Source organism: Citrus sinensis, chromosome 7, assembly GCF_022201045.2.
Source record: "Citrus sinensis cultivar Valencia sweet orange chromosome 7, DVS_A1.0, whole genome shotgun sequence".
In the NCBI taxonomy this organism is placed as follows: domain Eukaryota; kingdom Viridiplantae; phylum Streptophyta; class Magnoliopsida; order Sapindales; family Rutaceae; genus Citrus; species Citrus sinensis.
The window spans coordinates 10,239,299-10,255,563 of NC_068562.1; the positions used below are offsets into that span (position 1 = coordinate 10,239,299).

General features: G+C 36.0%; 2 protein-coding genes across 6 annotated transcripts; one reads left to right on the forward strand and one right to left on the reverse strand.

Moving 5' to 3' along the window:
• Positions 1-191: 191 nt before the first annotated feature.
• LOC102608841 (N-terminal acetyltransferase A complex auxiliary subunit NAA15) lies at positions 192-12,025 on the forward strand. The gene is made up of 26 exons (XM_006465381.4): positions 192-391; positions 1,634-1,712; positions 2,607-2,689; positions 2,779-2,928; positions 3,690-3,805; positions 4,302-4,407; positions 4,817-4,888; positions 4,992-5,107; positions 5,381-5,513; positions 6,025-6,102; positions 6,187-6,240; positions 6,384-6,454; positions 6,610-6,664; positions 6,755-6,850; positions 7,071-7,199; positions 7,320-7,402; positions 7,497-7,727; positions 8,484-8,616; positions 8,697-8,804; positions 8,947-9,078; positions 9,544-9,600; positions 9,803-9,900; positions 10,072-10,130; positions 10,223-10,334; positions 10,457-10,557; positions 11,187-12,025. Exons 1-26 carry the CDS (start codon positions 341-343, stop codon positions 11,384-11,386), a joined length of 2,703 nt encoding a protein of 900 aa, XP_006465444.2. The 5' UTR covers positions 192-340; the 3' UTR covers positions 11,387-12,025.
• Positions 12,026-12,218: 193 nt separating this feature from the next.
• LOC102607767 (E3 ubiquitin-protein ligase At1g12760) lies at positions 12,219-15,921 on the reverse strand. 5 transcript variants are annotated; one of them, XM_025093584.2, is made up of 6 exons: positions 15,754-15,921; positions 15,085-15,148; positions 14,259-14,863; positions 13,375-13,500; positions 12,995-13,283; positions 12,219-12,831 (listed from the first exon to the last, which is right to left on the reverse strand). In XM_025093584.2, exons 3-6 carry the CDS (start codon positions 14,768-14,770, stop codon positions 12,649-12,651), a joined length of 1,110 nt encoding a protein of 369 aa, XP_024949352.2. In that variant the 5' UTR covers positions 14,771-14,863; positions 15,085-15,148; positions 15,754-15,921; the 3' UTR covers positions 12,219-12,648. The 5 variants fall into 5 exon arrangements, with proteins under 5 accessions (XP_024949352.2, XP_006465439.2, XP_006465441.2 ...); XM_006465376.4 differs by having other exon boundaries at positions 15,816-15,850; XM_006465378.4 differs by having other exon boundaries at positions 14,259-15,148.
• Positions 15,922-16,265: the final 344 nt, after the last annotated feature.

Consider the following 16,265-nt stretch of genomic DNA (forward strand, 5'->3'; position numbering starts at 1 on the left):
TGAATTCTTGAATTTATTTTGATAAAATTTAATTAATTAGACTATTTATTTATTGTTTTTAAAATTTTCCAACCAAAAATAAATAAAAAGAAAAAGAAAAAGAAAATAACCCCAGGAAATGCCAAGTAATTACAAAAACAAGAGAGAGGGAGGGGGCTCACTTTAGCAATTAGCTCTGAAGTCTCCAAAGTCTAAATAAATAAACACACAAGTTACTTATTAAGCTCATTCTCTTTCTCTCTTTTAGCTTATTGTTCACAGTAGGGTAGGGTTGCAGCAGATAAACGCCACCACCGTCACCGCCACCACCGCCGCTCTTTCTCTCTCAAACACCATCACAATGGGCGCCTCTCTTCCTTCCAAAGACGCCAATCTCTTTAAACTCATCGTCGTACGCCCTCGCTTGCTCTCTTTCTTTGTACACGTTTCTGGGTTATTGTTTCTTGCTAATTGATCATCGTTTGCTGTGTCAAAGGAACCCCTTATTAGTATTATTTTGATGGGTAGTTGAAAAATCGGGAAGTGGGTTTGTGTTGGCTTGGTTATTTTTGGGGCTTTTGAGAATTAATGGATTGATGGGTCTGTTTTATTTTGGCTGCTTTTAGTTAATTGATTTTGCTTTTGGTGTTTATAGTTTGGTTATGTCAGGTCGGTTTTGTTTAGTTTAGTGAACTGAGTTGATTTTATTGAGAAAATTTCGATTTTTTGGTGGCTGTATGATGGGTTTTTGTGGTAGTGATGAATTTAGGAGTTGGTCTGTAGTTTTCGAGGCTTCGTTGGTAATCCTTTTGTCCGTTGATGTGACTGCGAATGAAAGTAAGTGTCTTGGGAATTGCTTGCCTTCGAGTGTTCTGGGAATTGCTTGCTTTCGAGTGTAAGAAGTTTAATGAATGTAATGTATATCCACGGGAGAAGATGCGATCAGCATTGGTTTTTGAGTTCAATGATGCTGACTTCCCTAGGGTTTGGATTGCTTCTATAGTTCATTTGGACAGCAGGATTTGTAAATATCAATTTGCTTTTAATTTTAGTTCTGATTCTGTGGATGAAGACATTAAAATTTAAAAATTTTAGAGTCTTAAACGAAAAAGAGGAGAGTGAGACCTTCCTTGTTTTGAATTACTCATGAGTGCACATGATATAACACCTTTCCACTAAAAATAATTGAGATTCACAAGTTAATGAGCCTTGAAATTTGTGATTAGTTTCATGAGCATTCAAATATATGCCTTTTGTATGTTGTTTAAATATTTTTAACTTAAAACTTGAATCCAGTTCCAGGAATCAAAGTGGAACCTTACTGAATTTAAACAAAAGTGGCATTTGGATATTTATTTCTTTTAATCCCTATATGACCGTTCTCTTTCGGATAATGTTTGGCCGGTTTTATTTTTTCATGATTTCTCATAGGTTTACTTATTTCTTCTGGATATTAGAGGTCTCTTTACACTAATTGGATTTTCTGTGATACCTTAATCAATACAGTTTATCTTTGAAAACTGTTCTCAATATTCTTAAGCTGTTATGATTCTATCATGATCTTCAGTATTTTTATGTGTAATTTCTGCAATCATCTCTGTAGCCATTTTATCTTGAAGGCTATGATTAATTGAGTCATACTTTTGATTTCCAGAAATCATATGAAACTAAACAGTATAAGAAGGGACTGAAAGCGGCTGATGCTATATTGAAAAAGTTTCCTGAACATGGAGGTAATTGTTCTGTACATGACTAGTATTCAAGTTTCCTTTTTATTTTGGAAATGAAAAAGTTATCAATTTGAAAATAGTTTCTGCTGTCAGAACATCTTCCTATTTATTTTTTCATTGTTTATTGTCATTTAAATTGACATGCTTTCCCAAATTATTCACAATTGGATATTCATGTGGTCGCTTGCAGAAGTTCATATTGCTATATGAAGCATAAATTTTGAAAATCCTGTCTTGTATTGAACAAATAATGTGACTTTAATGATTGCTGCTAAGAAAATGAATGTTGTATAAATCAAACCAAAAATGCTTAAGACAGTTCGGGGTTAAGCAATTTGAATTTTTTATCCTAAAAGATTTTCTAATTCTACGTTTCATTGAGGTGCTTATATTCTTCAGGCTTGTTTAGTTTACTCTCTAATGCAAGTCAAGCATTCTTCTGATACTGGCCAGTACACGAAGGCAACAAATAAAAGTTGGTTATAAATTTCACTGATTTTTCTGGGAAATCTCAAATGATCTTCTATCTTATGATGGTAATGTTTAATTGAAAATGAGTTAGGTTCTGCATGATAGTTGCCTTTTTGATTTATATTGTGTAGAAAAATAAAAGACCAAAACCTAATCTGTGGACAAAAAGCATATGAGATTAGGAGGATCTGAAGAACCCACTGTGAATTATTCTTTATGGTTCAACCTGGATTATGAACAGTAACATAAAGGGTTGCAATGGCAGTCAACTTGCTGTTTCCTCTTTGTCTTTGCTTATTAGTTTGGTTAGGCCAGGTCTTGGTAATGTATCAATTGTAGATTAATAGTAAATTGTATTACTTTCTAGACATGAGCTCTTGTATTGTTTATATTTTATGAACTTCTTTCCTCTCTTCTGCATATCAGAAACACTATCGATGAAAGGCTTGACGTTAAATTGCATGGACCGTAAATCTGAAGCATATGAGCTTGTCCGTCTCGGGGTGAAGGTTGTTTTTTTTCTCTGAGTATCGCAATGCTGAGGACTGTTGAGTTATTTCCTTACAATATAATAGCATTATTTTATTTCTTGATGCAGAATGACATCAAAAGTCATGTTTGCTGGCATGTATACGGTCTCTTGTATCGATCCGACAGAGAATATAGAGAAGCAATCAAATGCTATCGTAATGCTCTGAGGATAGATCCAGACAACATTGAAATACTGCGGGACCTGTCACTGTTGCAGGTAGGAGTTGTGTGCTGCATTAATTAGTCTCAAAGTCATCTCCTCTTGTGCTGATGTCTGGCAATTAACAGTAACAAGGGTCTTATTTTCTGAACTAACTTTGGATAACTCTGTTATAAGATGTTGACAGCAATAGCAATTATGTTTCCCATGATAACGTGGATTGGTCACTAATTAATGGTATCTATTTGGAAATAATAATAATAAGTTTGTATGGAATCTTCGGTTGGCATTTTTGTAGGATTTCAAGGTTACAATTTGAAACTAATTTCAACATAATTCCTTATGTGAATTTAGATCTTGTTACATGTAATTTTCTAGTAATAAATGCTACCATTGGAATGAATGCTTCTTATATCTTTAGGTATTTTAGAATTGACAGATTGGGTGTTTTGTTGTGGGGCGGGCGGGGCGGGGCGTTGATCTTTGGTAAACTATAGGATCCCAATGACTGCAGGGCGTTGGTCTTCGGTATACTATAGGATCCCAATGACCAAAGGAAGGTTAAAAATGAAGCTAATATGTTAAGAAATCCTAGATTTTTATGTTAAACAAGCATATAGATCTTGAGGCTAATACAAACTGTAACAAACCACATCTAGGCTAAAAGAAGTTACAGACTTTGTTTACAAGTTGAGGTGTCAAGGCTACAAGGTAAAGGAAAAAAAAAGGATTGAGAAAAATTATTTCATCTGAATGTTAATGATGAAATTGTGTCTCTTATTCATTTGTCTGATGCTGCTTTTATGTTCATTATGCAGGCACAAATGCGGGATTTGACAGGATTTGTTGAGACTAGGCAACAACTTCTGACTTTAAAACCGAATCATCGCATGAACTGGATTGGGTTTGCAGTCTCCCATCATTTAAACTCAAAGTATGTCTTGATCCTTGAAAATTTTATGCTCAGCCTTTTAAAAAAAAAATTACTTATTATCTGTTTTGAGGCTATCGTTGTAGATTGGTAATGAAGGTTTTAACATGGATGGTAAAAGTGTTGGATTTGCTGATTTATGGTTGATGTGCTGCTGCTTGAGACCCTTTTCAGAAATCATCGTAATGGATTTTGGATTATATCTATGTTATCCCAATGGAGTCACCTAAAATTGAATAAGATATCTACTTTACTTAGTCATGCTTTACAAATTTCCCTCTTGGTAGGCAATATTTCCACAAATGTAGCTAATTTTCTTTTTATTATGTTTTAGCGTTGTTAGTGCATAGTTGCTTGAGATTTACTACATTGCATGTGGTTAAATGAGTTTTGAATCAATGTACTGTGCTGCAGTTAGCTCTTTTTTTCCCTTTTGCCTTTCATTTTAGCCTTTCAACTATAGCTTATGCTAAACAACTCCCTTTTATTATTTATCTAGTGGTTCAAAAGCAGTTGAAATTTTAGAAGCATATGAAGGGACACTTGAAGATGATTATCCTCCGGATAATGAAAGATGCGAGCACGGTGAAATGCTTTTATATAAGGTATTAGTATTCATGTCACATGCATCTGGCTTTTAATCATCGAGCTAACATTTTCAAGCTTAGATGCGCTATTTTGACCTTCTTGTGTGGATTTTCTGTGGATATGTATGCGTATGAAATCTTCATTTTTTTTTTTTCATTTTACATATGTATTTTTGTCTTCATGATGGATCTGTCAGAATTTCTCAAGTTCGTAGATCTACTGCATGACTGCCTGTATTAGTGTACTCATGATGCTGTATATATTGAGATCCGTGATGCCGTGAAAGACATATTTATTCTGTTGTTGTTTTCCATCTGCTGCCAAGATTGCCTGAGCCATTAGTGTCTACCTGATGCGGATATATTGAAATATTTGGTGCCTTTAAAGACTTTTTGGTGCTCATTTGTGTACGATATCATTCTCCAGATTTCTTTGTTAGAGGAATGTGGCTCTTTTGAGAGAGCTCTTGGGGAAATGCACAAGAAAGAGTCGAAAATTGTGAGTGCGTGTTACCTACTTTTCTTAAATGGCCGCATATTTGAGCTTTCAAGTCCAGAACATGTGATTATTCAGATGTCGGTCTTGTTTCATGTTTTGCTAGGTTGACAAATTGGCTTATAAAGAGCAAGAGGTTTCTCTTCTAGTGATGATTGGTCGCTTAGAAGAAGCTGCTGAATTATACAGGGCATTACTTTCCATGAATCCTGACAATTACAGGTACGATTTATGCTTTTAGTTTGCATATTTAATTTTAATAAAGTACGCTTATGGAGGAGTTGGTAAATTACTGACAGATGTATCAATGTGAACTATCATAGGATTATCATTCAGTCTCTCATACATGTTTATGATAGTTATGTATATGCACAGGAAAGAGAGAAACTAAATTTATCTATGGTTATGCCTGCTGAATTCCCTAAACACTGATTAAATAGGTGCCTAAAAAGGTTATTTTGATTCTAACTGGTGAGCAAATAAATTTTTTTTCAGTTATTATGAAGGGCTGCAAAAATGTCTCGGCTTGTATAGAGATAATGGCAACTATTCTTCTGGCGAAATTGATGAGTTAGATGCCTTATACAAATCTCTTGCTCAGCAATACACATGGTCATCAGCTGTCAAGGTGACACATCCCCTCAGTTCATGTTTCTAAGGCGATCAGTGCTTCTTCTCCTTTAATTGCTATGCTAGATTTATGTTGTTTTGGTATTTTAGAGGCTTTTGGATTGCCCTGAGAACATTCCTCTTTCAAACTTTAATTTTTAAGCTTCTACCGAGCAGCTGCCACAGAGATAGAAAGTTTTGCATATTCATATATGATTATTTTATTTTGAGAGCTTGCAATGGAGATATCTTTTTTGATTTACTGTTTATGTTTATTCATCAATATTTTTAATTCTTTTTTAAAATATTTTTTATGGTGCTTAGCAAGAGTAGAGATATCGGTGCTTCTTCCCCTTTCTTTACTGTGTTCTTGTTTTCAACTTCATCAACATTTTCTTAATGTCGGTGTAATCAACATCACCTTTCCTTGTCTTGATTATCAACAAATTATTATGAGCCTAAATTCCTTATGATATGTGATGGGACTTTTCATGTTGTAAAATGTAATTTTTCTTTGTTTTACCATTTAGAGAATACCTCTTGATTTTCTACAAGGTGAAAAGTTTCGTGAAGCTGCATTCAATTATGTTAGGCCTCTCTTGACCAAGGTATTGATCATGATATTTTGCGCATTTCGCCTGGTCTTTGTAATTTCCAGGATAAAATAATGAAAATTCATCTTATGCTTATAGGGAGTTCCTTCATTGTTCTCGGATCTTTCTCCTTTATATGATCAACCTGGCAAGGTTAGTTTAATATTTTTCTCTTCCTAGAATTTGATTTTAAGCATTTTGTCACAAATTTCATCAGGAGTGTAAAACTCCAGTGGTTTGGTTGGAAAAATTGTTTGATTAGGATTTATGTTTTGTATTTTGGCAACTGTTACCAGGCAGACATTCTGGAGCAACTTATTCTTGAGTTGGAACATTCAATTGGGACAACTGGGAAATATCCTGGGAGGTAATATATGGTCAGGGCCCTTGTTTGATACTGTAGTTAGTCTTACTGAATAATTTTTTAGCTATCTGCATAATTCATGAAATGGAAGAGAAATGCCCCTTAAGTCTTATCAAATTGTGTCATTTCTTTTCCTTAACATTTTCATTTTGAACCAGGGAAGAAAAAGAGCCCCCTTCGACACTTTTATGGACTTTGTTTTTCTTGGCCCAGGTGACGACCTAAGTTGGATAGTTTGTTTTCATCTTCATCTTTGTTGAGTTTTCCTCTGAATTAATTTCTGAAAATTTTTTCATGATGCAGCATTATGACAGGCGGGGCCAATATGATGTTGCTATCTCTAAAATAGATGAGGCTATAGAGCACACTCCAACTGTCATTGATTTGTACTCTGTCAAGGTCTGCTTGGGCTCTGTGGTCTAAACTTTACTTTTTTGTTTATTGGTTTGCTTGATTTGAGTTATGATTATTTTTGGCCTTTAATTTATAAACACCATATTTTTAGCACAGGAAAAGTATGAATTTTGTAAGACATAGTGGAAGTTTTTCTATGGGATTAATATTTTAACTAAGCAAGAAATTATTGGAATCTTCTAATGTTGGCATGCTTTTGTTACAGAGCCGCATATTGAAGCATGCAGGTGATTTGGCAGCGGCTGCTACATTGGCAGATGAAGCTAGATGTATGGATCTTGCAGATCGATATGTAAATAGTGAATGTGTCAAGCGCATGTTACAGGCTGATCAGGTTCAGAAGCTGTGTTTTCATTTTCTTTTTGTTATATGCAAATTTTATGCTGATTCTTGAAGCATTCTCATAAGCAGCTTTCCTTGTTTGGTTGTACTTAACATAACTTTTCTCCTGAAGGTCTCCTTGGCAGAAAAAACTGCTGCATTATTCACAAAAGATGGAGATCAACACAACAACCTTCATGACATGCAGTGCATGTGGTCTGTTTCTATTTGCTGCCTGACCAGTTTATTGGATAAACTAAATAATGTGGTTAACTTTACTAATTGTTGTTAAATATTACTTTTTGGGTAGGTATGAACTTGCTTCTGGCGAAAGCTACTTCCGCCAAGGTGACCTTGGACGTGCTCTGAAGAAATTTTTAGCTGTGGAGAAGCACTATGCAGATATTACGGAAGATCAATTTGACTTCCATTCTTATTGCTTAAGGAAAATGACGCTGCGTGCCTATGTGGAGATGCTCAAATTTCAAGATCGACTCCATTCACATGCTTATTTTCACAAAGCAGCAGCTGGAGCTATCAGGTGAAGCAGTAGGAATGTAAACAAGATTTATTGATGATTTATGATGACTAGACATGGTTAGCACTTCACCCTGTGATGTCCGTGCGCTATATACTCTTTCCTTACTATGTGATGTGTCTGTTCTAGTTCTAGTTCCTAATTTGAGGGAAAGAAGTTTACAAATAGGGATTTCACTCCTTGAAATTGTGGGCTTATAACCACCCACTGTAGATAACTGCCTCATTTGATGTCTGGTCTTCATGGCCAGCTGATAGCCTGAAGGTAGCTGACCGGTTTTACGAGGTGAAGATTTATTAAAATGGAGTTTTTAGCTAGCGATTATACTTTGCTTAACATCTCTATGTGATTGTAATTGCGTGGATTTGCAATTGGAGAATGTAATAAGCTGGAAGCAGAAGAAAGGGTTAAAGGGTTTTTGTATGCATTAGATGAATGATAATTTGATCTTAACATTTGATATCAAATAATATGCATTTGAGCGTTCCCGGAGAGGACGTGCAAGGTTTCTTGGTCCTGACTACTTGGATTTAACTATGTTTTGATTATCTAATGATTGAGAGAGTTTCAATTTGCTTTTGCTGCATCACTTCATTAATTGGTCTTGGTCATAATGTTATTTGATGTTTGCTGTTTTCAGCATCATCTTCAATATGCTCCCGATCTTTTTAAGACCATCATCATTCGGTTTATATGCCCCATGTGAAGTTATCTGTTTCGTGTTCTCATATTTATGTTGAGTTGGATTTTGAAGTGCAGGTGCTATATAAAATTGTTTGATTCTCCTCCAAGGTCAATGACTGAAGAGGATGATGATAAGGCAGACTTGCCTCCTTCGCAGAAAAAGAAACTGAAGCAAAAACAGAGAAAGGCTGAAGCCCGAGCCAAAAAAGTAGATATTTTTTCCTGAGAACTTTCTGTTTCTAGCTACATTAATACTCAAAAGTAACTTCTAACTATTTGCACTTTCAGGAGGCCGAGGGGAAAAATGAAGAATCAAGTGCTAGTGGTGTCTCCAAGTCTGGGAAAAGACATGTCAAACCTGTTGATCCAGATCCACATGGGGAAAAGTTATTGCAGGTTATTGTTATATACTTGTTAGGTTATTTTTCCTGATATTTGCATTATAAACTTGCAAAATCTCTTCTCAACACTCATCAAATGTGTATCCTTAATTTCAAAATATAACAGCTGTTTCTTATGAATACATGTATCTATTTAGGTTGAAGATCCATTGTCAGAAGCTACAAAGTACTTGAAATTGCTTCAGAAGAACTCACCCGATTCTCTAGAAACACACTTGCTATCTTTTGAAGTAAATATAAGAAAGCAGAAGATTTTGCTAGCCTTTCAGGTATTTTTCATGATCTGCACATGTTATTTTTACATATGATAAGAAAGTATAACCTAATGATCCACCTTGTGGAAATTGGAACCCTTCATGCTCAGCTATCAGGTTTATTTATATATATATATATTAATTTTTTCTTTGGAGGAGGTCAGGTTTATTGATTTTGCAGAGTTAAGTTCATTGCACAATCTATGCATAAACAAGTACTAAAAGGCAGTTCCAGCTCTTCCTCACTTGTGTCCGCGGATACATACTCCTCTGAAACCCTCTCTCCCCTCTTAAAAGAGCTGCAACTTATCTTGAATGGAACCTTACATTTTTCTGTTCATTATGAATTATTTGATGAGGGTGCCACTTGAACTGGGAACTGCCGGTTTTTAGCTAAATTGTTCTTCTTCATGCATGCACTATCATCATTTTGCTAATGTTACACTAACGCCTGTCTTGCTTATACTTCTTTCCACGTAGGCTGTAAAACATTTGCTAAGGTTGAATGCTGAGGATCCCGAATCGCATCGCTGCTTGGTATGTAGTATCTGTTCTGAATAAGTTTACTGTGTTAGTATGTGATATTTGATCTGAGACAAATCAACCAACTTACTATTTGGTGAATAGTAGGTGTGTCTCTGTATGGATATGTTTCACAATGTTAATACATCATTCACTGACAACCAGGGTACAAAAGTGTCTTATCTTAACTGTCCTGATTTAAACTTCATTTATGCAGATTAGATTTTTCCATAAAGTAGACTTGATGACTGCTCCTGCGACTGATACTGAGAAACTCATTTGGAGTGTCTTAGAAGCAGAACGCCCAGCAATCAGGTTCTCTCGAATTTTCTTCTTTCTTTCCTTGTTGTAGTTGTTTGATCTCTTTCTCTACCCCTCTTTTGTGTGGAGGGGTTTTCTTTCTTTAAGGGTCTTGTTTTTTGTTGGGAAGACGTGTGTATTATTGTTTTATCAATAGTAATATTCTCTGTTTCTTCTTTTATGCAGTCAATTGCAGGAGAAATCTCTGATCGAGGCAAACAAATTTTTCCTTCATAAGCACGAAGGTTAAAATCCACCTTGCGTTACATTAATGACATATTTAAGGCACCTGTCTCGTGTAGCATTGTCATGGTTGCTTTGTTTTTGCTTGTTGCAGATTCATTAATGCATAGAGCAGCAGCTGCAGAAATGTTATTTGTTCTTGAAACTAACAAGAAATCTGAGGCTGTTCAATTGATTGAAGATTCAACCAACAATTTGGCTCCAACGTAATGCTTCCTATAATATGAGATTACATAATCCTTTCTTTTATGTCTTTGCATTGTTTCTTTTCCTTGCATGTCTTATCCAGGGAGGATTTTTGAACCCTCTTTATGTTTTATTGTATCAGAAATGGAGCTCTTGGATCTGTTCGGGAATGGAAACTCAGAGACAGCATTGCAGTTCACAAACTTCTTGAAACAGTTCTTGCAGACCAAGATGCCGCGTTGAGTGAGTATAGCTACGCTAGTTTTTATTCATTGTTTATGCTGCTTAAGAAATAAAGAAAAGATGATGGATCTTATTTGATCAATTCCAGTGTTCTGAGATTCTAGTGTGTATTTGTTGTTTTCATACTTTCTGATCATATTTTTCTTCTAACCGTGAAACATGGTTGGTCTAACTTAAAAGAAGTCCTTCAAAAGACCTTTCGGATTAGGGAAAAAGTGGACATGGCTCTGACAGGTCTTATAATAGTTCCTTCCGAGTCTATTTATCCATTGATCTGCAAACCCCTTCAAGTTGAACTACTGGACCAGTTCAAAACTTGGTTGAGCCAATTATTAGAAATGGAAGTAGGAAAGGAGTATGTCCAGCTAGTTCCAGGATTCATCTTTTTTCTCCATTCATCTAAATTGGGAAAGGGTTTTAAGAGTTGGGATAGCATTGTATGAGGGTGATTGGGTATAGTTATGTATGGTAGTAAAAGCATATCTTTTTTGCTTGCTTAGTGGACAACTAGTCCACTCTTTGTTCTGATTTTTCTCCATTAATACACTTTTGAGTTTCATATATTGGGAAAAGAAAAATGGTAAAGCTCTTTAGTTCTGAAGAAAGTTTTTTCCCCCCCACTGTTGCAGGATGGAAAACTCGTTGTGCTGAGTATTTCCCGTATTCAACCTACTTTGAAGGCAAACACAGTGGCATGTACAACACAGCATACAAGCACATGTTAACAAATCCCGAGAATGGGAGTGCCAGCCAAGCTGGAGTTAGTGCTGATACCATTGCTTCAAATGGAAAACTAGAGGCTTTTAAGAACCTTGCCATCTCAACCTGATACTGAATGTTTGCATAATTTGACATACTTGCATTTTCAGCAATGCTCTAGTGTCAATTAGATAGCTAAGCTGCCACAGAAAATTATTCCCCGAGTGTATATTTGCAGCTCTTGATGGAGGATCATTCTGAGATCGTGTCTGAGTCATGGCATCCTGTCCACTATTGCGCCCGGATCAAATTTTCTCGTCACGGCTTCTCCCTTGCCCAATAGTTTAATGCATTCCTCTGCAAATGTGTATAATTTAAGTCCATTGTGTTTTAGGGTTGATTTCTTTATTAACACACTACTTTGTGAGATAAGGGAAAAGGTTGGTTCCATGGTTTTGGACCGATACTCAAGCTTGCTGTGTGTTTCAGGTTGTGAGGGGCATTATAGAATTTTTCTCCCTCTTGAGTAATGGTCCCTCACCCAGTCAGTCAGCTAGAACAAAACTTGGTAGCTCCCATCAGATTTCCGGAACATGTTGTACTTTCCCCATTTTATTTTATCATTTGTTATGTATAAACAAACCATGTGAAAAATTTTGCCATGGAATTCGTAAGATAGCTGATAGATCTCGCCACAATAATCAGTTTTGTTGTTACCAGTACTGGAAGTGAGATTTTGAATACTAAATTTTTGTGTCTTGTTAATTGAGTTCCTTCAGTTTTAAATGGGAAACAAGAAGCTGAGCCTTGCTGGTGCAGTTTCGAATCAAAATTTTGTTGATATTATGAACTATTAAATGCTTGCGTTTGAAAAAATTGGTAACTCCTCCCTGTTTTAAAATTTTAGCCTGTCTGATGGCTGCACTGCAACAAAGAACTGCGGGACAAGAAAACAAGAAAAGGGTGATAAAAGTCGGTATTGATTTGAAAATTTACAGCAATGTAAGTTAACATCGCTACATGATACCTTTTTAAATAAACCTATTACCTATCCAAAATGGTAATCTTCTGCATAGGGCTATTGCAAGGTTGAAATTTTCCCGGATTGCTCGATGACTATTCTTGATAAGCGGGAAAGAATGAATGCAAGAGCGTAATATGATTGAATCTTCCTGTATCCTAGCATTACAAAATATCGATAGTTTTAAATTGTACATCATTCGAAACCAGGGCCTGCTTGAGCTAGACGTATCACTGCAAAACAGAATGGAACCGTCAACACAAGTTTTGCAAGCTGTAACGCTGATCTCCAAAGCTTTAGAAAACACTCTGCTTGGCTGCTCCCTAGTATACTGCCTCAGGCTTCAGTTAAATGCCTCATGCATTCTGTATTCAGTGCTGGGCGGAGTCCTGGACTAGGGGGGAAGAGCTATCACCAATCTCACTTTTACAGAGTGGACATGATGCATTGATTTTTAACCATTTGTCCACACAATCTACGTGAAAGACATGGGAGCAAATCAACTCCCTAAGCTCATCGTCGTCTACGTACTTTGCCAGGCAAATGCAACAAACCTGCATCGACAGACGCGAGGGAAAAAAAAAAAAAAAAACCATGTTATAACTCCAACTGGAAAAGTGAAAGAATTCAATTCTTTTGTCCAAAATTTTTTAACTGGTTCCTTAATTACAAACAAGACAGAACTTCGGCAGCAACAGAATCTGCTAACAAACTTACTGCATCTTCTCCCGATATCATACGCTCCTTCTCGGTCCCCGCGGCTAGGACGCCACCCTCAGTTCCTCCTGAGTTGTCCTGGTCATTGAGATTCCCATTTTTCTTTGATTTGAACTTGTAGGTTGGCAGAGCATTAATGGTTTCAGCAGTAGCTCCTCTAGTTTGAGAATAATCTTCCCGGATACCCAGGACAGAAATTATGCAAGGCAAGCAGCAACATATTGTTGCACATAATATGAATGGCATGGCGTATCCAATACAACTAAAGGTAAGGAACACTATACATAACCTACAAGTACATCAAGCAACAGTTTATAAATGATGCAACCATGATGAATTCCCAGTGAAAAACAAAAATGCAAAGGACAATAACTATGTACCTGTACAATTTGGGAGCATCAGAGGGACTAGAATGACCTCCAAAAATCCACACATTGCCGACGACAAACCAAACTGCAAAGAAGCAGTCTAAAGCCATCTTGAAATGGTCCACTAATCCATTCAGTCTGCATATTAAAAAGCATCTTCACTCAGAGATACCATTACAACTTACTTGGTGAATATAGATGCTTTTACAATAAAATAAGCTACACAAAAGCACGAATTACGTGCATGCTTGTTAAATTAAATAACAATAATTTAGCGGATAAGTATCCTTATCCACAATAAATGCATAGGTAACGGTTGTGAATAGTGGGTAGTCATTCAATGAGAGCTATTTTTAAGCTTGATTCTTCAAAATTAGAAGCACAGATACACTTGATAGTTTAAATTTACAAAAATTACCATTTAACTGTTGGTACTTTTTATCTTACTGAATGTTAGGGATTTTACATGTGCATGATGTTGCTTCTTCTGCTAATACTGATGGAGAGGAGAAAGGAAAAAAATTAATAATAAAGCACTAAATAGATGCATTGACAAGTTTGTCACAAGAAATTATTAAGAACTTGGGAAACTCAAACAAAAGGATAATATTCTTAAATGCCAGTAAAAAGAACATAATCAAGTTGTCATATTTGAAAATGTATAGGCCTTACTGATAATAAAATGCTTATGAAATTTCAAACCATCAGTACAAACCCAGCTCAATCAAAATGGCATTAGGTCACTTCATTCTTATGAATCAAACCAATGAGAAAAGAAACTTCAGAGTGCAGATTGGAAAATGCCAACAAATCTATTAATACTGCCATATCTATTAACATAAAACAACACATTCCCAAAAAACTGAGCATTAGATGAGCAGATAATCAAAACATACCGACCACCGAAGTTTAGTGCATTCTGACCATTCCCCGTTTCTGTTTCTGTAGATCGATTATTTTCCTCGTCTGAAGCTTGATTAGCCGAAATGGCAGTGTATGATGAAGTGGGCTCAGGAGGGGTGGGTAGGGAAGAGCCTTGACGCAGTTGCGTCGAATCTGAGTCAATTCCCTGGTGACGGTTACGGAATCTCCAATAAAGAATGGGAAGTGTTGCAACACAACCAGATGCGTAACCGACAATCCATGCAAACAGTGGGGCTTGAGGATTTTCATTTCTTGACAACGACAATACAACAATGGATGCTATAATCTGACTCACGGTAACAATTAACTCAACAGAAATCCATAGCCCCGAATTCAATGGGCTTCTACGACGACGTCCATACCCATCACCTCTCATCATGAATGAACTCCTATTGTTTAATCTATTCGAGGAAGATGAAGAACTATGGTAAGAGGGAACTCCTGTACTAGTCGATGGTATATCCTCGTGCTGAGGTGAAGCCATTCTGTGAGGCTGCTCATCATAAGATGAACTTGATGAAGCATCATCAGTTGTCGTTATGTCAATTATGTGATCACGATCAGTATGGCGATGCACCTGCTCCATTAGCAAAGGGTATTGGTCAGTTTCAGTGTCTCTAATTAGTCCCAGCGAGCGAACGTCCATCTAAGTCTTCCAACCAAATTGGAAGGTGTGAATGCATAGGTTGGGGCAAAGAGAGCAAAGAACTTTCTTACTAATATCGCTTATTTCTGAGAATCCCCTCAGTGAACAAACATCTGACTAGTCTTATATTCTCAACAATCTGTTCCTATTACCTTACAACACCTGGCACTCAAAAATCTAAAAGATTCAACCTCTGCCGTATCGCTTTTATACAAGCTGCCAAGAAACCAGGACTAGAGTTAATTTCCTCACTTGACATTTTATCAATAAATTTTATCACAATATTGCACAGCAATTAACATAAGCTACATCATCATTTCGGATGAGACAGACAGGTAAAATACAGAGGCAAAATAGAAGCAGAATTTTTACAGAAAATATAACATCACTGCCAAATTCATGCTGAACTAAATTTCCTCACAAATGAAGCCAAGAAAAAGAAAATTGGAAAACGGGATATAACAAATTGATCAACGAAAGCAAAATCTTGACAATCAAATTACCACAGAACCATAAACACAACAAAAGCACAAAATCAGAAGCCAAAACTAGAATCAATATTAAAACAATCACAGTACAACAAATTACACCAAAAGTCATAACATTCAAACCACGAATTATGATTTAAAAAAAATCAAATCAGGGCTGTAAATACACGTATCCTAATCCAATCAAATCAAATCCACTCCACATAAAACAAAAACCCACTTGTATTTTCACAAATCAAGCTAAATTAACAATACAAAAGACAAAAAAAAGGGACCCAGATGAGAAAATGATACAAAATTTACAAATTCTGATGAATAAATCAAAGGCTTTACCAAATTCCAAACCAAGGGAAAGAGAAGAGACGAGAGAGTGACAGAGCTGAAAAAATGCTCACTTTCTTTTCCTTTCTCTCATTTTCTCGAGAAAATATTGCGTCAGCATTGGATATTGGGGTTTGGGTTGTGTTGTGTTTGTGCTCCCTTTGTTAAACGCAAAACTTAGAGACTGATTTGGTTGTTAAGAGGTTTTGTTCTGAACCGTCTGATTAAGAAAACTTTTTTCGATGAGCCTGCGGGGCCCACATAAAGTTTTTGATCCGACGACTCAGGAAAATTTTGTTTTAGGGAGAGTTGGGTCGTTTTTAGGTTATCACGCATCATTATGTATTTGTGGAGATATTAATTAAAATTTAATTTAAGTTACTTAAATATTTTTATTTCATAATTTGATTTCCGACAGCAATGGTTTGTGAAATAATTATTATGTACGTAGAAAATTTTATATGGTGATTAAAAAATACTTGATATTTCAATTTAAAGTAATTGTGCACACAATTTTAAGTATC